Source organism: Myodes glareolus, chromosome 1, assembly GCF_982192425.1.
Source record: "Myodes glareolus chromosome 1, mMyoGla1.1, whole genome shotgun sequence".
Classification (NCBI taxonomy): Eukaryota; Metazoa; Chordata; class Mammalia; order Rodentia; family Cricetidae; genus Myodes; species Myodes glareolus.
This window is the reverse complement of record NC_142026.1, coordinates 58,057,973-58,084,643: the sequence shown is the minus strand read 5'-3', so window position 1 is coordinate 58,084,643 and position 26,671 is coordinate 58,057,973. Positions and strand designations below refer to the sequence as shown.

Sequence of the window (26,671 nt, the reverse complement as noted above, 5' to 3'; positions counted from 1 at the left end):
TATTAACCCATTATTCTTATCTTTGTTAGCCACATGGCTCAGTATCTTTCTCAGCGGGGCAGGTCACATTTTGCTTCTTCAGTGATCTGGGCTGGATTAGGGAGAAATGGGCTTCCTCCTTCCCAGAATTCTCCTGTTCTCATAGCCCCGCTTCTACTTCCTGTCTGGTTGACCCGCCTATACTTCCTGCCTGGTCAATCAGCGTTTATTTAAAACATGATTGACAGAATACAGACACTTCTTCTGAACCATTCTGGTGAACCTTCCTATCAAAGGACCAAGTCTAGCCCAGAGTGGGTGGACATGCCTGTAATTTCCAGTATGCACAAAGCAGAAGTCAGGAAGCTGCTGCAAATCTGATGCTAGTTTGGCTCACAATTCAATGGTCCTCAATTTCCCTAATGCTGTGACCCTTTAGTACAGTTCCTCTTGCGGTGACCCCCAACCATAAAATTATTTCATTGCTACTTCAAAGCCGTAATTTTGTTGTTATGGATCATAATGTAAATATCTGATATGCAGGATATCTGATGTGTGACCTTGAGAAAGGTTCATTTGACCCCTAAGGGGGTCTTGACCCACATGTTGAGAACTGCTAGTTTACAGAGTTCCAAGCCATCCTGTCTCGATTTAAAACAAAACAAAAAATAAGTCGCCCAGCATGGTGTCATATGCCTTTAATCCCAGTACTCGGAGGCAGAGGCATGTGGATCTCTGAGTTTGAGGCTAGCCTGGTCTTACAGAGCAAGTTCCAGGACAGCCAGCTGCAACACAGAGAAGCCCTGTCTGGAGAAAAAAACAAAACAAGAAACAAAAACAAAACAATTCTATTATTCTCCTTTTGAGACATCTCTCTTCCTTAGTTCTAACATCAAAACCAAAGTTCTCAGCCTGATGTAGATCAAAATAAGAGTCTTTATGTAGATGCCTCTTGGAAGATGAGAAAAATTAGGCTATAAATAAGCATTATATACAACTTCCAGCCGCAAAGTCCTCCCAAACACACTTTCCAGCCTCCAGTCAGTATGCGTGTGAGTGGGGGTAGAGACTTGGCACCACAAAGCAAACAAAAACATTCAGGCTCCATCTCCAGGCGATGACAGAGAAGGGGCAGTATTATGCCTGAAAAGAAACAAAATGAGAAAGAAGCATTAGAAAAGACACGGGGCAGGGGACTGCCTCCGAGCCAAGTGCCCAAGGCCTGGAGCATGAGAACCTGGGACTCAACTACCTCTCGAGCATAAATGGAAGGGGCCGATATGACATAAATGGATCGAGAGTCTCCGTCTTCAGGGTGATTCCACTCAGCAGAACTGTGGAAGAGAAAGCGGGGACGAGTCAGACCCCATGAGTTCTCTTTGTTTGTTTTCTGCACCCATTAAAGAGGGGAACAACAGATTGGCAAGGGGAAATTCTGCAATGACCCCGTCAGAAGAAGGCTAGAACACAGGGTTAAGAAGGTCCAATCGGGAAGATGCATCAAGGAATCAGGACAATCAAAGTGGCCACAGTGACAAGGTGTGCCGCCCTCACCTGGGGCCGTCCCCGGCACCATCTTGTATCCTCAGATTGTTGAGTGCATCCGGCAGCGTGTGGACGGAAGGCTCCCGGGTCCCAGACAGCAAGCGAGTCCCCGGATCCCGGGCAGGGCTTCGGCGACGCACGTGGACAAGCAAAAGCGCGGCGCCGGCCAAGCCCGCAGCCACCAGCAGCCCCAAGGCGGGAGGCAGAAGGAAGCGCTGTGGGTCTGCCTGCCTCAGGCCCCGCGGGACCGCGGGCACCCCGTCCGCACCGTCGGGGCGCACTGAGAACTCGCATCTCACGCCCATGTAGCCGGGCGCGCAGGCGCAGACGAGGCCGGAGAAGTGGGCGTAGCAACGACCTCCGTGCGCACAGGGGCGAGAGGCACAGGGGTCGGCGCGCTCCCGACAGTCGCGCCCGCTGAAGCCCAGCGCGCACGAGCAGCGCCGCGCGCCGCCGCCGCCCTCCACGCACGTGCCGCCGTTGGCACAGGCGCGGCCTGCGCAGTCGTCCAGGTGGTGCTCGCAGCGCGGCCCCGCGAAGCCCGTGCGACAGCGGCAGCGCAGCGCGTGACCCAGGTCCAGGCAGAGGCCGCCTGCAGGAAAACGGTGTCAGCATCCGCAGGTCCCCTCTCGCCCCCTGTGGCTCTTCTGCTCTCTCTTTGACCAGACTTTGAAAGTTCCCGGTCTCAAGAGCCACGTCTTTGAATCAACTGGTCCCAAATTTTGAACAGGTCTTAATATGTAGTTGAACAAATGCGGGGGCTACAGGTGCAGGCCACTACGCAAAGCTGCCCATGACTGCTTCTGCCTAGTCCTCTCTCCTTCCTTTTCTCCCCTCTACCGCCTTCTTTTCCTTCAGGTCTCTATTGGTTCATAGGCCCTTTCCTTCTGGAAACTCACCTTTCCTCCGGGTCAGTCCAGAGGTGCCTCTGAGTTCTGAGTGGGCAAAAGAGGAGCCCCTGAGAGAAGGCAACTGGTAGTACTTGCCAAAGGGCAGAGTCTAGTATTGTCCCTCCTGTCACTCATTCCAAAGGAAACAATGGATGTCAGTATTAACTCAGGCTAACTTTGAACTTATGATCCTTTGTCTCAGACTCCAGAGTGTTCAACTAAGCAACCACGTGGGCTGGAGAGGTGGCTCAGAGCTTAAAAACACCGACTGTTCTTCAGGAGGTCCTAAATTCAGTTCCCAGCAATCATATGGTGGCTCACAACCATCTATAATGAGGTCTGATGCCCTCTTCTGGCATGTGTATACATAATAAATAAATTTAAAAACAAAACTATGCAACCATGCTCAACTGCAAACCGTATTTTGGCATCACCCATATCTACCAGACTGTTTACATCTCATGGTCTCATTTAACCCTTTATTTGGTTTTTTGAGATGGCCATGCAGCCCAGGCTGTATGGAGCTTATTATATAGCCCAGAATAATCTTGAACTCCTGCTGTCTCTGCCTTCTAGAGTGCTAAATTTATAGACATGGGCTACTATGCCCAGCACAGCCTCATCTAATAATTTAATACATGTGTCAAACCAGGGTTCTCTTAGAATCTTCCTGTGGCTCTATCTCACTCAAAGGAAAAGCAAGAGAGCACCTTCCTGCAGGGCGGTGCCTTTAATCCCAGCATTTGGGAGGCAGAGGTAAGCGGATCTCTGTGAGTTCGACGCCAGCCTGTTCCACAGAGCGAGTTCCAGGACAACTAGGGCTACACAGGAAACCCTGTCTCAAAAAACCAAAAGAGAGAGACAGAGAGACAGAGAGACAGAGAGACAGAGAGACAGAGAGAAAGAAGAAGAAGAAGAAGAAGAAGAAGAAGAAAAAGAAGAAGAAGAAGAAGAGAAAAGAGAAGAAAAGAAAAAGAAAAAAGGGAGAGAGAGAGATCCCCAGGGCCCCCCGCTGTCATGTGCCTGACCTTATCTCTCCACTCTGACCACACTGCCCTTACTCCTGATCCACAACAAGCTAAGCACATCCATCTATCCTATCAGCTCCAAACTCGCTGGGGCTTGGGCTTCCCTCTCTGCTACATCCTCAATGCCTAAATCAAGGCCTGACAGACAGTAAATTCTCAACAAATATATGAGCTGACCATTCTGCCGGTTCCATAGAATGGACTAGGTAGAGGGAGGAGGGTCAGGTCCCGAGGACTTAGGGCCACATAGAGGCAGGATTCCCACCCCATCTGAGCCATGCAGAGACCCCACTCTGATCCCCTCCCCAGCTCTGTATCTTCCTCCCTCCCCCCACCGCTGGCCACTCTGGCTTCCCCACCTCACCGTTCTGACATGGCTGCAGGCTACACCGGTCCACCCTCTTCTCACAGTTGGAGCCTTGGAAACCAGGCGGGCAATGACAGACATAGGCAGAGTCAGGTTCTTCGCCACCAACACACAAGCCGCCATTGAAGCAGGGTCCATCTGCACATGTCACCCCGCTCACCTCACATCGAAGCCCATAGAATCCCCGGGGACAGGTACATTCAAAGGAACCGGAGGTTTCCTGAAGAGGGAAAAGCTAGCTTTGGGCAGGAGGCTCCTTGGAGCCAAATCCCTTCCTTCTCCTTAGCCGCTATGGGTGGCTTTGTCCAGCCCCGAGTCCCAGGGTACAGGACTTCCTTAGGAGTGCCGCTCGCATGCCCTTCAATCTACTCCATACTGTTGTTTCTGCACGTGGAATCTCAGACTGCGGGAGGCTCTGGAAGCCCAGAAAGCTGTTCCCACCAGACCTGTGCCTACCACACGACACCCACCCTCCCTGGCCAACCATACACACACACATCAGCTCAATGCCCACTTCCCCCATGAAAGACAGGAGCCCAGGATGGCCTGGAACTCAGGATGCTCAGAGTCCCAACTGCTGGGATTACAAGGGTGAGCCACCACACCTTTCCCTAGAAAGGCGTCTTTCCTGCCCCTCACTTGAAGACCAAACTCAGCACCCTCCATGTGCAAAGCAAGGATCAGCCACCGAGCTACAGTCCTAGCTTCCCCACAAAACTTCTTGGATTAAACTCTGGGCCTCTTGAATGTTGAAAAGGCGCTTGGCGAATCCTGAGCCAAGACCCCAAACCTGCACTGGTGGACTGTGGGCAATTGCACTTTCGCTGAGTCGCACCGCCAGCTCCTTATTGGAGGATTCTAGGCAGGCCTTCCTCGGTAAATTCTAGAGGTGATACCGAGCCCCTCCTCGGTAAATTCTAGAGGTGATATCTCCAGCAATGAAGGCTCCTTGAGCTCCCTCCTCCCATTCTTTCTCTGTAATCTGAGTCTCAGTGTCTCACTCACACTGTCAGCATCAGAAAGCCCGCAGAATTCTGCTCTCCCGGCACCCGCCTTCCCAGCTCTGCTCCTTCGCTCCCTCCATGCTCTTTTCTAGCCTGCCTTCTCTAGTTGCCGCCTATTGGTCCAGCCTTGGGTCAGTCCTCAGGATGCCTCCACCCTCCATATGTGCCCCGATGCCAAACCTTCAACTCACAGCGCCCCACAGGACTCCGTTATTGTCACCCACACACCTTGTGACACTACACTGCCCGGTTTTGCTCTTCAATAACATTTTCATATCCTAACCTACTTTAAGATCTAAGATGCAGGCAGGACACTGCCAGGAAGGCTTCCCAGATTGCTGCTACCTGGCTGGGATTGCAACCTGGCAGGCTGCAATGTTACAGAGCCTCCTCCTCCCAGAGAGGGGAGATCTGTAAAAAGTTCTAATCCTGTCAGACATGGTGACTCGCACCTAAAATCCTAACACTCAAGGTGACTAATGCAGGAAAATTAGGAGTTCTGGGCCAGCCTGAGCTACTCAAAGTTCTCGTCAGGGTTACATAGCTAGAACCTATCTCAAAGACATCGGTGTGGGGGTAGGTTTGCCAGAGGTAGTAGCACACTCCTTTAATCCCAGTGCTCATTAGGATCTCTGTGAGTTCAAGACCATCCAGGTCCACAAAGTGAGTTCCAGGCCAGCCAGGGCGACACAGTGAGACCCTGTCTGGGAGGGGGCACTGAGGAGATGGTTCAGGAGGTAAATGATTTCTGCGACAACATGGGGACTTGAGGTCAGACCCCAAGCACCCATGTGAAAAGGGGGCTTGGCGGCGCACATCTGTAATCCCAGTAGTACTGAAGGAGTAGAGACAGAAAACCAGCCCGACAGTCCAGCCCGCCCGGCCCTCTCTGTGCTCAGTGGGAGACCCTGTCTCAAAAAATTAAGTGGAGAGTGATAAAGACACTGGTCTCCGTGCACATGCGTGCAAATGAGCACACATACACACACACACACACACACACACACACACACACACACACACGGTGTTGTAAATCAAGATGAAGTCGGAAAGAGATACTGACGCTACAACTGCCCCCGTTGGCACATGGGTTCCCATCACAGGGCCCAGGCCCAGGTAAAAGGCACCCAGTGCTGGCAGGACCTGGGACCCTGGAGTTTAGGCAGCTGCTGGTGGAGACAGGGACAGTGCAGAGGGGTCCAGTCCAGCCCTCTAGGCAGTGGCATTCATCGGGCTCTTCACAATAGCCGTGCTCAGGGCTGCAGCCCTCTCGACATATGGCTGCAGGAAGCAGAGGAAAATCAGAGAGAACAAGACGTGAATGCTAGAGCAGGCTGAGATCCAGGGCTCTCAGTTCCCTGAAGGAGATGGATGGGATGTGGGAGGGGACTGGAATCCTCGCTTAAACAAAAAGGGCAGGAGAGAGGGGCCACGCCACCCAGAGGGACTCACGTCACCCAGAGGGACTCACGTGGGGCTTCGCACTCTTCTGGGAAAGGCGCACAGGGGAGCAGTCCCGGGGCACACCGCGAGGGGGCACTGCGCGAGCGGCACAGACGCACGCAGGCGGCTCCTACAGCAGGCGGCTCGCAGCGTGCGCGGTAGGAGAAGTGCAGCTCCCATGCACCAGCGCGCTGCACGTCACGGGCCCACGGACCCCCAGCCGCCAGGCGTCTGCGGCCCGCCACACGTGCTAGCAGGTTCCAGGCGGGTCCTGCGGAGAGAACGAAGGGCACTGGGACTCAGGGCATCCCCATCCTTCCTTATCTAGCCCTGGGAGTTCCTTGTTGAAAGATGAAGGCTAGATGCTCTCCTTAGTAAGCATGCCTGCCCCCTTCCCTAATGCACCCAGGAACCTGCATGTCACACTTCATCTAGTGTCAGGATAACAAGTTTCTCAGAAACCAAATTACGCCTATATTTGTCCCAGAATGCTTGAATATTAAAATAGGAGACTTTTAACATCTTGTAACATCAATATCTATGGACGCCTCCGGAAGTGAGGTCATAGCGCCCCTGCACGGTCTTCCAGTTTGTAGTGGTTCTGCTCACACCTGTAATCCCAGTAGACTTCTCAAAAAGAGCCAACAGCAAAAGGTCAACCAGACAGATGGTCCAAGGCCTGGTATCAATAGAGTAATCTTATCTAGAAAGCTGGGCAGCGACAAGCCCAAAGCGGTTATAACATCAGCACTAAGAAGGCTGAGGCAGGAAAATGGTGAATTCCAGGACAGCCTGGGATACACAGCGAGTGTAAGGCCTGTCAACATTATTCTAGATCCCGTTTCAAGAAAAAAGGATTACAATTTAAGCCCAGAACAGTAGGGCAATTCCTGTAATGCTAGCACTTGGGAGGTAGCTGGAGAGTGCCAGAAATTCAAGACCACTTCAGCTGTATTTCGAGGCCGGCCTGGGCGACAGGAAACATTTGTTTCAAATACAAAATCAGGGCCAAGGAGATGGCTCTGCAGTAGTGTGTTTAGAATTTACAAGCGAGGGGCTGGGGGCAAGGTTCAATGGTAGAGTCCATGCCTAACATATGGGGACTTCTACTACATTACAAAAAATAAGATAAAGTAAATGGATAGTGGAGCACTTTAGATGTCTTGTTTTTGGATCAGAGATGCTCAACCTGTACCAGGACACGGTCTCCCCATTGCTACCACTGGGACCCTTAAAATAGATTTCTTTAATCTAGTTTATGTGTATGCGTGTTTTACCTGAACACGTGTAGGTGGCATAGGAAAGAAAAGCACAGGAAGAAAACATTAGAGAATTAGAGCCATGGATGTGAGGCACCGCATGGATGCAGGAAACTGGCTGAGTCCAGCCTCCAGAAGAGCAACAAGCACCCCCAACCATTGAGCCATTCTCTGGGACTCTTCTATACCCAAACTGCCCACAGATTTAGAGCCACTATCCCAGCACCATATCTCAGGACACCCCTATGACATCATAGGCCCGGGAGTCCCACAAATGCTCCACCTTAGAGGCAGTCTGTCCTGAACCCCACATTGCCCCTGCCTACCAAAGTTCCAAGATCGAAGACACTCACCTCCAGCCCGCTCTCCCAGCTGCTCTCTCCAAGTTTCAATGATGAGGGAGAAGGTGCCCTGGTTAGATGGAGAAGGGAGAGAAGAATGGAGCCTAGTGGTCAGAGAAGTCTCTCATGAAGGCCAGAACACGGCAAGGAGTCTGGAAGCCTCCCGAAGGAGCAGCCAAGGGAGCCAGCAACATTTTGGCCTCATTCCAGATACCAATTGAGTCCCTCAAAAAGATCATTGAGCTAGGTGTGTTTGCACAAGCCTGTAATCCCAGCTCGGGAGGCTGAGGTAGGAGGGTTTCAAGTTTGCGGTCAGGATGGCGTACCTAGCAAGACCCTGTACAAAAGGAAAGTACTGGGCTTCCCCCTCACAGGTGAGGAAATCGAGGATGGACAAAGTGAAGCGCCCAAACTTGTGTAAATTCCAAATACGGGCCTGCTCCTTTCTGAGCTCTGCAGACTGTACGGATGCCCTAGGACTTTGACAGGGCCCTGGTGAGGTGGGTCCCAACCAGAAGAACTGATGTTGAAAATAGGAGAGATTAGGGGAGCCCAAGAAAGCACTTGGGAGAATCTCTGGATGCAAGGAGATCTAGAATAAAGACAAAGACACCCCCCCACCCCAGCTTGCTGATTGCACGCCTATAATTCAGGAAGTGGGGGTGGGGGTGGAGGCGGAAGCAGAAAGATCGGAATTCAAGACCAGGCTCAGAAACAGTGAGCTCAAAGACAGCCAGGATGAGGAGATAACACCAGATAATGAGAGTTCAGTCCCTGGGTCCCACAGAACTGACATGACCCCCACAAATTGTCCTCTGATATCCACATGTCACTGTGGCACATGTGTGTCCCCTCCCCAACTAAATACATACATACATACATACATACATACATACATACATACATACATACATAACCACAGAAAGATGAGAATCCCAGGTTTTAGACATTCCCAAGGATGGGTGCTGAGTGTTCTGGGAACGTGGGTTCCAGGGGTAGTTAAGGTTGTGGGGCATGAGAAGGTGTAGGGAGCTGGGGATAGAAGGAGGTGGAGGGCTGGGTATCAGGGTTGGGCTCACCGGCCAGGCATCGCGGAATGGCACACGGACGAGGCCGTCGGGTAGCGGCAAGGCAGCAGCAGGCGCTCCGGGCTGCTCCGTGTAGATGGGACGAGTGCTCAGCGCAGCGCCCAGGGCGCACAAGGACTCGGCAGCCTCCTGGGAGGCTCCCGGCTTCAGACAGACCCTGAAGAAGAGGCGGCAAGGGCCTCGGGCGTTGCAGGGGGACCGCGGGGCCCCGGGGCCTGGTCCCGGTCCAAAAGAAAGAATCTGCAGCTCGAAGACACCGGCCGGCAATGCCTGGGACGGAGAGGGCCACAGTGTTAGGGGACCTCGGAGACCTAGGCATCTGTTTGCCCCATAAAACCTCCCTAGGACCCTCAGGTCTCTGCCCGATCCCATCTGTCCCTTTCTTTTCTGTATCCCGCTGAGTCTGACCTGGGGAATGAGAAGAGCCAGGATCAATGTCTGGAGAAGCAGAGCCACCTGCAGGGAGACCATTGCTTTTGGGGACAGGGTGGGGAATAGCCTCGGGATTCGCAGCTGCTGAATCCCGGAGCCTTATATCTGAGGGGACGCCCCGCCCCCTCAGTCAGCCCCTTGGCTACCCGGGATCGAGGAGTAGAGGGTCGTAGGGGAAAGGACCCAAGAACTCTGTGTGGTTCATCCTGAGCGTGATTGCGGGCGTCAATCTGAAAGTGACAGGAATCTGTGTGCCCAGCGAAGGTCTACAGAAAGACGAACTGACTTTGTGTGTGTTATGTGGCTCTACCGTGTGGGGAGTTAACACGGACGCGAGGATGTAAAGGATTCTACGATTCTGTGTCTTCCCGAGCGGGAGAACTGAAGTTCAGGTGACTTTACTATGTGGCTATGTGCATTCCTCTTTATCCTGTAAGTGATTACGTGAGGTCCAGTCCACTGTGGAGGACCCTATGAACCTGTGAGGGCGATGTATGCGTCTTCAGCTGGCTGTGCCTGAGGTTCTAAGTGTTTGGGAGGCCCACGGACGTAACCCTGAGTTAATACGATAAAGATCCTGGGTTCTTGGTGGAAGGCCCCACGTATGCATACACGAGTGTTTCCCCGCCTCAAAACAAAGCCTCTCTTCCCCAAATCCAGCATCACTAGACTCACCAGACGCCAGGCCAGAAGCCTCGCCTCGGAGAGGCCTCCCAGCTGTATGTAAATGTCGCCATCTGCCGGGCGGCCGCGCCCCTCCCCCTCGGACCGCAGCTGGGCCTCCCGTTTGGGCTCAGGAAGGTGTGAGGGGCAAACGGGCAGGAAATGAGTCTTCAGGCACCAGGGGCCCGCTCTCCACCCCAGATAATGTAGCCCCCACGAGGGGGTTGGGGAAGGGAGGAGCCCTTTAGTATTCCAGGATCCAAGCAAAGAAAACCACTTATGTGCAGATGCCCAGTCTCTAATCATTGTCTCTGTGGTGGGTGCTGAGCAAAGTTGCTTAAATGGAGGAAACCCATCATACACACACACACACACACACACACACACACACACACACACCGGCAAAGAATAAGTTAATACTCAGAGCTAATAATTTTAGGGAAAACACGAGTTACACCTATACCCACGTTTGTCTTACAGAGGGGAGGCAGTTATAGACCCGCTTAGTAATTATTTGGTAGAAAAAGAGCCCTGGGTGGACATGGTGGGGCAGGTCTCTAATCCAAACACTGCAGAGGCAGGACAATCAGGAGAAAGAGGCCAGCCTGGACTTCATGAAACCTTTCCCAAAATACATCACACACCACAAAAACCCACCCCACCTGACTTTGCCTCACTCACAAGGCTATGGTTTCAGTCAATCCCTAGCATCGGAAACTCAACCACAAGGAAAGATAGTTTCCAGAACTCCGTGGCACACTGGAAGCGGACTTTCCGGGGTTTCTGAAAGGCTTCTTGGCGGTTTAGGACTTTTCCTTCTGTGCAGACACAGAGGCCATCTGAGGTGACATCTGTGCTAAGGTCTGAAGCACGAGAAGGACCTTGGTGGTGTGCCCATGCCTGCAGCACACCGGGCCATCCGCTGTCTCATTTCATCCTAGGCTGTTCTCATATACCTTCCCAAGAGGCCTTCCACGTTATCCATCTAATCTAAACCAGCATCTTCTGGTTAGTTCGGTGGCTTAGCTGAGGTGCTTGCCTCCAAGCCTGTGACCTGTGTTTTATCCCTGATTCACATGATGGAAGAACTGACCCCAAATACCCTCTGACCACATAGGTGGTGGCATGCACAGACACACCCTACCCCCATACAAATAAAAAGTAAAAAGCACTCTCTGAGCTACACTCCCAGCCCTTCTGTATTTTGAGAAAGGGTCTCGCTAAGTTACCTAGGTTAGCCTGAACCTTCTCAGCCTTAGTTTGCTGTATAGCTAGACTTACAGGCTTATGTGTTTACCCTGCTTCCCTCCTTTTTAATTTTTTTACTTATATTTTATGTATGAGTGTTCTACATGTATACCTATGTGTCAGAAGAGGGCATCAGATCCTATTATGATGGTTTTGAACGGCCATGTGGTTCAGGACCTCTAGCAGAGTAGCCAGTGCTCTTACCGGCTGAGCCATCTCTCCAGCAGCCCCCATCCCATCCCCTTTCATCTTTCTTTAGGCTCCTGAGGATGGCCTCATCGCACCTTCTGCACCTTCCCTGAGGTAGCAGCAGCACTGTGGGACTGTGCTTCCCATCACCGTAGTTCACTGCGTCTTCCGGGAGCCTCTGCCAGTTGGGGCCAGCAAGTACTTAAGCAAATGACTGCAATAAAACTGGAACTGACTTCCCAGAGAAGATGCCCAGGCCTTGCCCAAGGGTGGAAATCCAGATCCTGGAGTGGTGTGTGGGGAAGCGGCCTGGTTATACACAAATGACTTCAACAAGAAACCAGTCCTGGGCCGGGCAGTGTTGGTGCATGCCTTTAATCCCAGCACTTGGGAGGCAGAGGTTAGCCTGGTCACAGTACTAGTTCAGGACAGCTAGAGCTGTTACAGAGAAACCCTGTCTTGACCCCCCCTCCCCACTGCAAAAAAATAAAAAAAAAAAACAAAGCAGTCCTTGAGCACAGAGCACTTGGAGTTAAAATTCCCAGGCCCCATCATATGGGCATTTTCTGAGGACTTCTGCACCTCTGCCCAATTCTCTCCTCCAGTGTGAGTGGACAGGACACAAGGTCCAGGTAGCACCAAGGTGAAGGGAGAGATCTGATGGACCCACTGGATGCTGAAGCAGGCAGCACCCAAAGTACCAGAGCCTCAATCTCCAGGGCATCGGAGCAAACACACTTCTTCCTTATGCTGCAGGGAACAGACTCAATTCACATTTAAAGTCCATTCTAAAGGGGTGTGCTACACCTGGCTGTAATCCCAGTACTCAAGAGAAAGATCACTCAAGGTTAAAACCAGCTGGAGCTACACAGCAAGAGTCCCTCAAAACAATGCTCTCATCAAAGGGTTCTGTGAAACAAAATGTGTGTGTCCCCCAGCAAGTAAACACACTGGCAAGTTCCCTCCATGACAACCCATCCAACCCAGGACCCTGTCTCTCACACCACTTTGTTAAGCTCTGTCCCACCACTGTTCCTTCAGACTGAGCCTCCGACTCAGGGCTCCGGATGCAAAAACAAGCATTCCTTAAAACAGGGAATCTTAGCCAGATGTGGCAGTACACACCTTTAACCACATCTGGAGGCAGTGGCCGGCTGTTCTCTGTGAGGTGGTATCCAGTTTGGGCTACATAGTAAGTTCCAGAGTGAAACCCTGTCTTAGGAAAACCAGAGGGAAGTCTTCAGGCCGTGATAGGGTCTCCTCTTTACTGCCCAGTTCCCCAAGCTGGGAATTCTGCTGTGAACTATAATTCTCTGAGTCTTGCCACATGACCAGTCTTGCTTCAGACGGCTATTCTCCCACGTGTGAATCTTAAGTGCTGAAATTACAGCCCTGTGGCACTACACCAACCCTTCCTTCTATGCCACCAACAAGGACATTTTAAACAGCCACAGTGCAGCATCTAATCTGGTCCATGGTTTCAAATTCATGAAAGCATCATTATTATCAGAACTAGGACAATATAGACACTGGCTGGAGCAGAGAGCCTGGGTAAGAGACAAAACGGATACTTCATCCTACTTTAGACAGGAACAAACTAAGACAGAGGCACCTTGCCTAAGGCTTGTGTGGTCACTACATGAGGGCCTATCAATTTGGTAAGAGCTATTATTGGTGAGCTGGGGAGACGGTCAGCAGTTACGAACACTGGCTGCCTCACCAAGAGACCAGCACTCACAAGGCAGCTCGGAACCTCAGGGGACTCAATGTCCCTCTGGCTTCCATGAGCACTCTAAGTACATGGGGCAGCGACAAAACCCTCATACATAAGAGAAAAAAGAACAAGTAGCAGAACTATACAGATCAATCAGCAGTCAAGAGTATACACTGCTCTTCCAGAGGTCCCAAATTCAGTTCCCAGCACCATGCTGGGCAGCTTTCAACTGCTTGTGAAGCCCAGCTCCAAGGGCGTGGATGTACACTTCTGGTCTCCACGGGTGCATGTGCACATGTGTGCACTTGCACACAATCAACAATCAAAAATAAATTTTTCTTTCTAGAGACAGGGCCTCTCTGGGTAGCCCTGGCTGCCCTGGAACTCATTTTGTGGATCAGGCTGGCCTGAAACTCAGAGATCCACCTGCCTTTGCCTCCCAAGAGCTGAGATTAAAGACACCACCATGGCCCAGCTCAAAAATATGAGTTTATAGATGCTGAAACTGATTTCCAGAGAGGCTAAGTAACTTGTTTGGAACCACAGCCAGCCAAGAAATGAGTGAGCTTGGGTCTGCACCCAGAGCTGGAACTCATGCACTATACACCACACAGCTGTGCTGTTTAAAGCAGAAGCCAGTGGGCTCACACGGTGGTTAAAATGAAGAGGCTGGGGGTGCCGCTCACTGTAGGGTGCTTGCTTAGCATGGCGTGGACTGGGCATGGTGGTGCACAGCTGTACTCTTGGCACTCACGTGCAAGGGAGATCAGGAGTTCAAGGTCATCCTTGGCTACATAGCCACTCCAAAACTACAGATGACCCTGCATCAAAGCAAGAAGCCAAAATCCCACAAAAGAAAGCAAAAAATATGGGCTGGAGAGGTGGTTCGAAAGTTAAGAGCACTGGCTGCTCTTCCAGGGGACCTGAGTTCAATTCCCAGCACCTACTCAGTGGCTCACAACCATCTATAATGAGATCTAATACTCTCCTCTGGCCTGCAGGCATGCGTGAAAGCAGAACTCTGTATACGCAATAAATAAGTAAATCTTAAAAAAAAAAAAAAACACAACAGCTCAGCAGGGTAAAAGAACTTGTCACTCAGTGCTGACTAGAGTTTCATCTCCAAGACCCACATGATAGAACAGATTCCCAGGTTGTCTTCTACACACACACACACACACACACACACACACACACACACACACACACCACACGATCTGGGTTATGATAGGGCTCACTAGTTGAGGGCCTGCTTGGCAGGTATCAGGCTGTACGTTCCAGCTCTAGTACCACTGAGATAATAAAAAATAAAACTAGGGAAATCTAATAAGGGTTTTTTGTTTTGTTCTGTTTAAATTCCGATTTCTAGCAGGGAACAGTGGCACATACCTCCAGTCCCAGTTATTCAAGACAACTGTTTAAGCCTAGGAATTCTAGGCTAGCCTCAGCTATGTAATAAGAACCAGCCTCCAAAAGAAGAAAAAATGGGAGGGGGCATAATGGTGAACACCTTTAATCTCAGCACCTGGAAGCAGCGGCAGGCAGATCTGAGATCAATACCAGCCAGGTCTAAACAGTGAGACCTCGTATTCAAAACAAAGAAAAAGAAAAAAGTGATCCTGCTTCTGGCTTCTATGACCTGTGGAGATCAAGCAGCTCCAGGACCACCTTCCCAAGGAGCCACTGGCAGCGGCTAGGCCAAGCGGCTGCTTCTGGTTCTCCAGAGCCACACTTCTCTTTATTTCCATAGCACACAAGGACTCCAGAGCCAGAGAGATGCTTTCTTTGCAGCTCATACAGTGAATGGGAAGACATGGCACGGCAGAAATTCAGGCCTTCAGCTTCTCAGGCTGGCACAAGCCCCGAATCAACAAGGCACTCGCTATGCCTGGAGGTGGCAGTCAGTCATTGTGGATGATGACCCGAGTCCCGGACCTCACCCCAACGCCCCATCTGGACTCTCTGGACACAGGCATTGTGGCGTCTGGGATGCACTTTATTGGACACGTGGCTGTCCAAGCCTTGCTCTGTGAGGACTGGGGCCTGAGGCCCAGACACTGAGTCTGAGGAGGTCTAGCAGTCAGGGCTGCTTGGAACGAGGCCACAGGCGGCTGGTGAGTGAGCCGAAGAAGAGGCTCTGCTTGTTGGATTTGGAGAGCTCGGCCAGGCGCTGCTGCTCCTCCTGGGGTTGGGGGACAGAAAAAAAGACAGGAGTCAGCATCGATACAGAAGCCTGCCTTCCTTTAGACTTGGGCCCAATATAGAACATTGGACCCTGGTAAGAGCAGTTCCAAGCCCCAGGGGTGCAGGACTAGCATGCAAGAGGTACTTTTCTATCCCTAGCACAGTGAAAAACAATTGAAAAGTCAAATGTTACCAGCCAACACTGTCAGACGTGGTGAAACTACACCTGTAAACCCAGCATTCAGAAGACTGAGGCAGGAGCACTGAGAGTTTAAGGCCAGCCTGACTATATATGAGATAGCGTCTCAAAACCAAAGCCAATGAAACACTCTTTCCCCGGACTCTGAAGCCAAGCAAGCGCACATCCTTGTGGACTAGCTCTAAACCACAGTCCACCACGAAAGGCCATGGAGGACTTATCTCAAGCGCCGACTATTTCCTGTCTCTTGCTCTGGCCCAGGCTGTAAAACCATTAGAACAGCCCTGCAGGACAAGCTGTGTGAGCCCGGGTCCGAGGCTGAGCCCAGTCAAGACAGTGCTCAAGTTCATACGGCATCCAGCGGACAGAGGCAGCTCCAGGGCACCCCCCTCTTTTGGGGGGTCTCAAAAGTGACCGGTGGGGATTGGAGACTAACCTGCTCGAGCCGGCTCTGCCGTTGTTTGAATGCCTCCAGTGGATCATCCTCTAGGGCATAGTGCTCCAGTACAGTCCGGACATCCTCCACTTGGTTCAGTGCAATGGCTGTAGGCACAACAGGTAAAGGGGTACTGGTTAGTTAGGCTCAGCACGACCCAGAGTGAGGGTCAGCATGCCCTGGAATGCTGTCCGCACTGTCCCATGCGCTGAGAGGGCTGCTCCAATCATGCCCAAATAGCCTAAGAGGAATATCTGGGTATTCCAGAAAGGTCCAGAAGACTCCAGGATACTCAGGTCTCCTCCACCCTGATAGCTCGGTTTGACACTAAGGACAAGCCAGAAGCAAGTGTCTGCCATTGTTTGCAGGGTCAAGGGTTCTGGATAGGACACCAGGGGTCAGTCTCACTCTTGAGGAAGGCAGATAGGTCCAGCAGGACCCGGTCATCAGAGTTGCCATCCCAGGGCCGCAGGGCAACACCATTGAAGGGTTGTAGCCGGAAGGCCTCTTTCTTGCAGTCCACGACTACTACTCGGGCTGGGTCGCGATTCAGACAGGAGATGTCCTGGAAGTAGGTGTGACAGGTCAGGGTCACTAGGGCCCTCCCTCCTGCCAATTGCAGAGGGACAGACACAGCATCATACACTTGGGGTTGGCATGGCTTGCAAGTCTCCTGAATACAGGCTATGGTAGGTGACCTCAGGCTTCTGGGAAACTGGGGAGCTGGTCACATGAACACCTAAGCCAGGGGTCTGGAGAGAACATGGGTTCTGGTGGGTTCAATGTCTCCCCAAGTCTGTGACAGGCTACAACTAGACCAATTACAACCCAGGAATTAGAAAGGCCCTTGTCAAAGTCTGAGTTCTGCCATGCAATAACACAAACCCTTGAGTCACCGATACAGGAGAGAACCTAACAATACACAGTTACTAGGGCCTGGTCGGCGCATTTAGATGCATGGCTGGTGGACCTAACAATACACAGTTACTAGGGGCCTCAGCGTGTTTAGATGCACGGCTGGTGGAAGGAAGGGATTCTGGGACAGTCCCGAGCACAGCCTCTTAGAAGCCATCTACAGCTCCCAAAACAAAGTTTGTGGCCCTACCCCTCACCCAAGCAGAAGGCAAGCACTGACATCAGAAGGGGCAAGGCCCCGTTCTTTCAGCAGTATAATCACCCCCAGATCCATCCCAGAGGCCCGCCGTGACCCCCACATGGCACCTTCACATGGTGTCCTTCCATGTATCTGGTGGCGTCCCGGAACAGACGGTAGGAGATGAAGCCGTGGGGGTCCACACTATCAATGAGTGGAAATGCAGTCTGCAAGGACGGAGGGAAGGTGAGGCTGGGTCCCAGGCCCCTGCGTCTCACCCACCTGTCACTTCTGGCTCAGAGCCTCACCATGCCAGTCTCTGACGTGAAGATGACGATTTCATACAGAGGGGCAAGCTGTTGGAACAAGGTCTCGATGCCTGGGCGCTTCTTAAACCTCCAACCGGTGGCCAACTAGACAGTGAGGACGGGGAGCATTGAGACCAGAAAGCTCCAATGGTCAAGACCCAGCCTGAGGGTCCCTAAGCAGGTTTCTCTCTGCTCCTGGGCCTGTGGGGGCATGTAGCTGGGCCTCACTCACATGGCACATCTACTCTGAGCCAAGGCAGACTCATCTTTGACAACCTAAAGCAGGTACCAAAGGACGCAAAGGCAGCAGAAGAAACACAGCAGAGTGAGACTGACCCCACCACTCCCAACCCAGCTTCCCAAGTGGAATCCGACCCGCTGTCTTCCACAGGACACACCGACCACTCCGGATGCAGGAGGACCCCGGTGAGCTCCAGGACCAGTGTATAGGGTGGCTGATAGTAAGGTTCCCGTAGAGGGTCTGGGAGAAGGCAGGGGCTGGTGGGCTCAATGATCATCTGCAGGACAGAATGGGCCACTAACATTCAGAAACAGAGCTGGACATGGGGGAATGGGGGCTGAGACCAGCACGCATACCACCCCCCACTCACCTGTCTGTAATCTTTGAAATATTTGTATGTCCGGCGCAACTGCTGAACCAGAATTGGATCTAGAACACCAGGCACAAAGGGATTTCAAAGTAAGCCACTGCTCCACCTCCCAAACAGGTCAGTTTATCACTTCTTTACTTGCAGAACAAACATAGATTTCTTAAGGAAAAGTAGGAAAGAACTCCCAAAAGGGAGAATTTTAAGGGAAGAATATGTATGTTACTGTTTCTTTCGAGATAAGCTTCATGTGGCCCAGGTTTGTCTTGAACTTCCGATCCCCCTGCCTCTACTTCCCTAGTACCGAGATTACTGGCCTGCATCAGCAAGCCCAGTTCTAAGCACACTTACAGTCTACTAGACCTGAACAAGTTTGCACACACACACGCTTTGTCTAATGTAGAAGACAACAAACACCACCACATCAGGCAGGTATTGCTCCTGCCCAGCTTTACTGTGAAGACTTCTATCTCCATAGCACGCCAGGTATAAAACAGAATGTCTACCTATCAGACATTAAAAACCACAAAGCCCTCCTGCACAGACATTTGGAAAATGCTGAAATTCTTGTTTTTAACATTTGTGTGTGCACATTGTTTCAATATGTAGCCCTGGCTGGTCCTGAGCTTAAAGAGAGCCTCTTGCCTTTGTCTCCCAAGTGCTAGGATTTAAAGTTTCATGGAGATATTTTGTGTTGTTTCGTTTTCTGAGACAGGGTTCTCTGTGTAGCCCTGGCTGTCCTAGAACTCACTCTGTAGACCAGGCTGGCCTTGAACTCAGAGATCCACCTGCCTCTACCTCCTGAGTGCTGGGGTTAAAGGCCAGTGGCACCACTGCCCAGCCATGAGATATTTTTAATGGTCATAATCTAGGGTCTATGAGCAGATGCCCAGAACACTATTAACACATTTCACAATGCACTGAACAGACTACAACTACCTAGTCTGAAGTGCAAACAGGGCTGGGTTGCAGTAGCACAGGCCTGTATCCCCACTACTCGGAAGGTTAAGGCAGGAGAATTTACAAGTTCAGGGGCAGCCAGTACTACACAGTGAGCTTGAAGTCAGAATAGGCAATTTGTAAGACCCTGTTGATCTGGCATGTCCTTCGACATATGTGTTGGTTTTATTGGTTGATGAATAAAGCTATTTCAGCCAATAGTTTAGCAGAGTAAAGCCAGGCGGGAAATCCGAACAGAGACACACAGAGAGTAGGTGGAGCCTAGGAGACAGAACATTACTGGTAAGACAGCCTCTTGGCAATTCATAGACTAATAGAAATGAGTTAATTTAAGATGAAAGAGTTAGCTAGGAATATGCCTGAGACATTGGCCAAACAATATTGTAATTAACATAGTTTCTGTGTGATTATTGGGGTGGCCGGGAAACAAAAGCACAGTCTCTGTTTATATCCTAAAAAAAAAAAAAAAACTAAAACAAAAAAAACAAAGGAAGGGGGTGTGTGTCAATGTCATCAGGCTGGAGAGCTGCCCAGCAGCTGGGGCCCCACTGCTCTTGCAGTGCACTTGAACTGGGACCCTGGCACATCAGGAGGGCGACAAACACCTGTTACTGCAGCCCCAAAGGCTCCAAAGCTCTTATTTAGCCTTGGAGGACACCTCACAGACACACATACATACACATAATTTAAAAATAATACCATGCTGGGTGGTGGTGACACACACCTTTAATCCCAGCATTCAGGAGGCAGAGGCAGGAGGATATCTGTAAGTTTGAAGCCAGCCTGATCTACAGAGCGAGTTCCAGGACAGCCAGGGCTACACAGAGAAACCCCGTCTTGAAGAAAAAAATAAAAAATAAAAAAATAAAATAAAATAAAAACATGCTGGGGATACAGATGAGAGGGAGAGCCCTTGCCTAGACCAGTCCTCCAACCCCAGAACCCGTTGTTCTAATACAAACCATCAGCATCAAAACAGGCAAGGTGAACACTTGGCCAAATGAACATTTGACTGCAATGGAAATACCCTACTGTGGTGTTTCTAATTTAGCTCTATCTTTGAGCTTGCCTCTTAAGAGTCTCAGTGTTGAAGCCACTATAAACCAGTGAAGCATGTCAACCTCCCATGTCTACCTGGGCAATTTAAATAACTTGCTTAAACCAATGGGGAGTAGGGGATGGTGGGGTACAACTTTAATCCTAGCACTTGAAAGGCAGAGACAAGGGATCTCTGTGAGTGAGGCTAACCTGGTCTACAGAGTGAGTTCAGGACAGCCAGGACTACACAGAGAAACCCTGTCTCGAAACCAAATAAATAAGAAAACAAAACAAGCAGGGATTTGACATCGGTCCAGTTAAAAGAGTAGACTCACTCACCTGCCTGGTGTGAACCAGCGAAACAATCAGTGCTCGTACACGCCACTTGCACACCTCCCTCACACAGGGGCTTTCTGGACCCACCAGCCTCACCTTCTCTCAGGAAGGGTCAGCTAAAATCCACAACTGCCCTACTGTCTAACTTACCAGATGTTCCTTACCAAACTCTGCTGAACCTGAGGTGTGTTTGGAGAAGCGGGAGACACAGACACTGAGAGACATTGTTTCAGAAATGATGCATGGGTTGAATATAAGGATTTAAAAAAACAAAGAGTCTATCATAAGAGGTCAGGGGCTGCAGATGCTAAGATCTAAGGCCCAGGAAGCCTTGTGTCTGGGAGGGAGCACTGAGGCTCCCTGCCCCCATCTGTTCCTGACCATCTGCTCCAGGGCTGAGGGGCTTTTGTTCTGTCCCTCCCCCAAGCCATCTAATTGTTGCACCTCCGTGGAAGGAGGAGGGGTTGGGGTGCAGAACAGGGGAACAGCACTCTAACAACAGCAGAGACGGACATCAGGGAATTCAAGTCTGTGTTTACTCACTCACCATTGTCGAATTCATCAGGAATCTGGGAGAGAAAAAGAAAGATTTGAAATGACAGAGATAGGACCTCAGTACATCCACTTAAGGGGGTCCAGGCTGAGTAGGCAAAGGTCCCAGGGAGGGAGAGAGAGGCTCACTTCAGACTAAAAGGAGCCTAAACCAACCACAAGCAGCCCACCCGCTAGAACAGGCTCTAGACCTCTGGATCTTACTCCCCTCACCTTGGTACCATTTTCATCCACAGGGTTGTTTCCTGCAAGGGAGAGAGATGGTTGAGAGAAACTGAAGTCTAGCCTGCTGGGTCTGGAAGGTGTAGGAGAATGAGGGCTTTGGACTCCCCACTCAGATAGAATACTGCTAGAGGCACAGCTCCTGGGTCAAGGGAGGAAGAGGCTGGAGGGGCCAGGAGTCCAAGATATTTGAGAGAAAGTGGGTTAGCTGGGCATGGTGGCACAAGCCTTTAATCCTAGCACCTGGGAGGTGGATCTCTGTGACTTTGTGGCCAGCCTGGACTACAGAGGGAGTTCCCAGGGCTATTACACAGAGAAACCCTGTCTTGAAAAACAAAACAAAAAAAAAAGGAAATAAATAAAGAAAAGAAAAAGAGAATGTTGTCTGAGGCTGAGATGCACACACAAGGGAAGGTTAAGCTTTTGCTGCAAAAGGAGAGACATGAGACATAGCTTCAGGCACTGGGCCAGCCCTACTGTCCCATAGTCCCCTAGTTCCTGAATTTAGGTACAGGAACCAACTAGAGGATAGAACTTTAGGTACAAGGGGTAGAAGGGGACTTGTTATGTTTCAAGGTCAGTATCGAAGTTGATAGCTCTGTTGAGGTAGGAGCCAGGGGATGATCATAGTTTGAGGAAAGAAGGGGAGGTTTCACAGTAGAAATCTGGGGGCCACCAAGCCAGGGTTATGTCTCTCACCAAAAATATAGACGATGCTGACAGTTCCACCGGCCCCAAGCAAACCAGCAAGCCAGAGAGCAACTTTTTTGGCATAGCTGGGACCTTCTGAGCCAGGCTGATGCTGTGGCCCCTGGGCCTTCGAGCCTCCACGACTGGCGATCTCAGCAACCTGAGTGGAGGGGAAGAAGGCGAGGTCAACTAGAGAAAAACTGCAGGATACTCTGACCTCTAATTTGGTCCAAGTAGACTCAAGATCAAGGGCCAGGAAATGAACACCCACAGAGCCCCAGAAAATTGTGTTCCTGGACGAATAAGTTGAAAGGTTGGTCCCCTCAGAGGGTCAAAACAAAACTGTTTAGAGGATCACAGGGGTTCAAGAGATGACAAACCGGATTGCCCAAGATCCTGGAAGCAACAGGACTGCTGGGGCTGGAGCCAGGAAGAATAGGGCAAGGAGAATAAGGGATGGTGGGGAGAGCAAAACTACGGGGACAGAGGGCACACGAGGGAGAGTTAAGACATTCGGACACCAGGGCCCGAGATGGAGGGGTAGGCAAGAGAAGAAAGCAGGAGGGGCGAGGCTTACGGAACGGCAAGTGATGATGAACCTAGAGGTCAGAATGGCTAGGTCGAAACGGAAGGCAAGCTGGCTCCCTCCAGACTCCCTCGCTCACCACCACCGATGCGAACGAAATGTCCCAAAGGCGTCCCGGGCCCCTCCCCCGTCGAGGATCACCTGAGTGTTCACTGACACCAGGAACAGGTGACCTCGCCCAGCACCCACGTGGCTAAGACATGGGCTTCAGAGGATGCACTTGAGACCACCACACTCCGGCCCCGGGGGAGCAAGTGTGGTCCACACGGGAGGCACGGGAGCATCCCAAAACACGGGCTCCGTCCCATTCAGCACCCTGAGGTGCGGTACTCTAGAGTCGCCGGGGTGCGACCATAACACCCAAGACTTAGGGAGGATCCCCGAAATGGGCGCCGATCCCGGTGCCGCTCACCTGCTCTGGGGTGCGGGGAGGCGGCGTCGCCAGCCGCGTGCACAGTCCCCGCGCGCCTACCCGGAGCCCGCTCCGCAAGCGCGAGAACAGCGCCGCCGAGGCCGCCATCTTGCGCTGACGCTGAGAGGCCCCGCCCACCTGCTCGCTCTCTCCCGCCCCTGTCAGGGACTGCGACCAATGGAATCGCTGAGATAAGGCGTGTGGACGGGAATCCGAGAGGGACACAAAGGTGTGTGCGGAGTGCCTTGGACGTTCTCTTGCTGACTGCGCTTCAGACTGTCCTCGGGCGCACTAAATCGGAATTCAGTCACCAGGCACCACGCCCCCTGGTGCCTTAAGGACCGCCACCATCCAGTCGCTCGGAAATAGGCGTTCGCCTCTCATCGTCAGAGATGGACCGAGGCTCAAAAAGCGAGATGAATCGGCAGCCCTCACTTTTTTTCACGTGGATCAAAACCCGGACCGGTGTTTTTGTTCTCTTGCGTCCTCAGATTCCTCTTTACTCCTACCACCATGAGTTTCTAGAAAGGACTGGAAATCCTACCACTCATTCGGATTCATTCACCCAGAACAGTGCATGCTGACTGGTCGAGGCTTAATAAGAAATCAGTGAATTTGAGGTACAGGAAAGCCGCAATGAGTGTTTCTCAAGTCGTTTTTAAAAAGCCAGATTTTTACATTTAAACTTAAAACAAAACAAAACCACAACGTACTAAGATAGTAAAAAATACAAAGACGGGCAAAGGAAAGTTACACAGAATTTAGAGAAATGGTTATTTCTGGGGTGGGAAGAAATGGATTGAGGTTCTGCTAAATTACACGTGTGTTTTGATTGTGTGTGCCCTTGTGCCGTAGGGCGCGGAGGACGGAAGACAGTTTTCAAGAGTTGCTTCTCTTCCATCCATCATGTGGTTCTGGAAAATCAAACTTGGGTCATTTGGTTCATTTGAACTCAGGCTGTCTCCCTCCTGGTTGACTTGAAGGAAATGTCTCCAAAGTCAGTGCTTAGGACACTGCCTTGACCTGGTGAGTTCTCACTGGCCTTACATACTGTACCTGTGTGGAGAGGACATAGGTCTTCATTATATATCTTAATTTTTACTTTTTTAAGAATACATCAATATCTTAATTTTTAAATTTAGTTTTATTTTGAATAAGGGTCTGTGTAGTCCTAGCTGGCCTGGACTAGACTGGCTAGAGCTCATAGAGATCCACCTGTCTCTTACTCCCTTAGTGCTGGGATTAAAGGTATATGGGCCACCTTCCTAGTAGGGGTGGTCAGATAGCTTGCAGGAATCTCTTATTCCATTGTAGGAGTCCAAGTGCCTTTACCCACAGACAAATCTCGCCAGCTTTTTGTTTTTGTTTGCTTTTTGAGACAGGGTCTCATGTAGCTCAGGCTGGGGATGAGGTATGTACTACCATATACCCTGACCAAATGGCATGTCTTTAATACCTGAATTTTTGTTTTGTTTTGTTTTTTGGTTTTTGAAGGCAGGGTTTCTCTGTAGCTTTGGAACCTGTCCTGGAACTAGTTCTTGTAGACCAGGCTGGCCTTGAACTCACAGAGATCCACCTGCCTCTGCCTTCTGAGTACTGGGATTAAAGGCATGCACCGCCACCGCCCAGCTCTGAAATTTTTTTATGAAAGATTTATTATGTATACAGTATTCTGTGTGCATGTGTGCCTGCACTCCAAAAGAGGGCATCAGATCTCATTACAGATGGTTGTAAGCCATTATGTGGTTGCTGGGAACTGAACTCAGGACCTCTAGAGGAACAGCCAGAATGCTCTTAACCTCTGAGCCATCTCTCCAGCTCCCTGAAATATTTTATAATATGGTTCACAAAAGTCTTTATAAGCTGGGCGGTGAGGCAGAGGCAGGCGGATCTCTGTGAGTTTAAGGCCAGCCTGGTCTACAAGAGCTAATTCTAGGACAGGCTCCAAAGCTACAGAGAAACCCTGTCTCAAAAACTTGGGCCTATCAAATATTGGAAGGAGTAAGGTACAAAGTCTAATTCTGTTAGGGTACTCATTCCAGTCCCTAAGTTATCAGAGTTGCAGGAGCAATCCTGGGCTCACTGCTCTCAGCATTCAAAATAAGACTAGAGGGCTGGAGACAGCTCAGTAGTCAAGTGCTGGCAGCACAGGAGGAAGGAAGAGTCCCTGGGGAACAAAGTAGATCTTCACTTAGCCAGCCCCAGGATGTACTTTATCAGTCATATGGCAAGCTGTCTTAAGGCAATCACAAAACTCAGGATAATTTGAATTACATATCCAGTGTAAGTTAGTATTGTTTCATCTCTGCCGTTAGACTCCTGGATGTCCTTCAATTGCTTCTGGTACTTGAGGGCTGTACACTGGATACAAATTACCTCAATAGTAGGCCCACCTTCCCTCTCCGGACTCCACCCAAGTTTCACTAAGGTACTTCCTGGGGATCAGTCTGGCATTCCCTGTCTCCTGACCAGGTGTTGTATCTTAAGTTTATTTACTTAGGGAGAGGACCCCCAGCATGCCTGTGGAGGTGAGAGGACAACCTGCAGGACTCAGTTATCCCCTTTCCTCTTGGAGTCTCAAGATTGAACTCAGAGCCACAGCCAGCCCTGTGGTGGCAGAGGTAGGCAGATCTCAGTGAGTTCAAGGTCAGCCTGGCCTACAAGAGCTAGTTCCAGGACAGCCAGGGCTACACAGAGAAACCTTGCTCAAAAAAAATAAAGAAAAAAAAAAAAAGATTGAACTCAATTCAGGCCACCATATTTGGTGGCAAAGTATTTTTCCCATCTGAGCCATCTGGCTGGCTCTGGGTGTACTATCTTGACTGTCAGTTGGTGGCTCTTCTGGCTGGAGCAACCTGTCATCAGAGTACTTTGCAACCACAGGCTCCAACAGCCAGAAAGATTCTTTTCCCAGATCTGAATCTTGTTCTCTCACATTTCACAGGGCTGCACCATAGGTCGAGTAAGTTTTGAACAGTCCAAACTCCATTCTTTTTTTTTTTTTTAAATATTTATTTATTTATTATATATACAATATTCTTTCTGTGTGTATGTCTACAGGCCAGAAGAGGGCACCAGACCTCATTACAGATGGTTGTGAGCCACCATGTGGTTGCTGGGAATTGAACTCAGGACCTTTGGAAGAGCAGTCAGTGCTCTTAACCACTGAGCCATCTCTCCAGCCCCCCCAAACTCCATTCTTATAATTAGGTTTTAATTTTTATATCAGGGGTTAAACCCATAGTGTCACACCTACTTTGTAAGCACTCTTCACTAAGCTGTGTCCTGTGGTCTCCACCCCACACCCAGGGTCTTACTATGTAGCTCTGACTGTCCTGGAACTCACTATGTAGACCAGGATGGCCTTGAAATCACAGAGACTTGCCTCCTGAGTTCTGGGATCAAAGATGTGCACCACCATGTCCTGCTCTTTTCCTTTTACCTTTTTTTTTTTTTTTTTTTTTTTTTAAAGACGGTTTCTGTGTGGCTTTGGAGTTGTGTTGGCCTCAAATTCAGAGATCTGCCTCCTTAGTGCTGGGATTAAAGGTATGAGCCACCACCATGCGGCTCTTTTACTTTTTGAGATAGAGGGTCCCCCTACCACCAAAGCAGTGGTTCTCAACCTTCCTAATGCTGTAACCTTTAATACAGTTCCTCATGTTGTGATGATCCCCCAACCATAAAATTATTTTCAGTGCTACTTCATAACTGTCCTTTTGTTGGTTATGAATCATAATGTAAATATCTGATATGCAGGGTATCTGATATGTGTGACCCCTGTGAATAGGTTGTTCAACCCTCACTCCCAAAAGGGTCAGGACCACAGATTGAGAACAGCTACACTAAGGGGACCTGTT

The 26,671-nt window shown here is 50.5% G+C and overlaps 2 protein-coding genes across 2 annotated transcripts; both read right to left on the bottom strand.

The window, feature by feature from the left end:
- Window positions 1-662: 662 nt before the first annotated feature.
- Window positions 663-11,623, bottom strand: Dll3 (delta like canonical Notch ligand 3). Its single transcript, XM_087910110.1, is given in 11 exon segments — window positions 663-1,122; window positions 1,232-1,313; window positions 1,534-2,116; window positions 3,807-4,029; window positions 5,877-6,094; window positions 6,252-6,527; window positions 7,869-7,926; window positions 8,936-9,214; window positions 10,052-10,168; window positions 10,763-10,902; window positions 11,572-11,623. Coding segments are annotated over 11 exon segments (2,034 nt in total). The 3' UTR covers window positions 663-1,116.
- A 3,283-nt stretch (window positions 11,624-14,906) lies between these two features.
- Window positions 14,907-22,952, bottom strand: Timm50 (translocase of inner mitochondrial membrane 50). The gene is made up of 11 exons (XM_048440167.3): window positions 22,815-22,952; window positions 21,826-21,976; window positions 21,118-21,149; window positions 20,900-20,921; window positions 18,022-18,080; window positions 17,809-17,928; window positions 17,411-17,515; window positions 17,231-17,329; window positions 16,418-16,574; window positions 16,010-16,116; window positions 14,907-15,372 (listed from the first exon to the last, which is right to left on the bottom strand). Exons 1-11 carry the CDS (start codon window positions 22,920-22,922, stop codon window positions 15,271-15,273), a joined length of 1,062 nt encoding a protein of 353 aa, XP_048296124.1. The 5' UTR covers window positions 22,923-22,952; the 3' UTR covers window positions 14,907-15,270.
- Window positions 22,953-26,671: the final 3,719 nt, after the last annotated feature.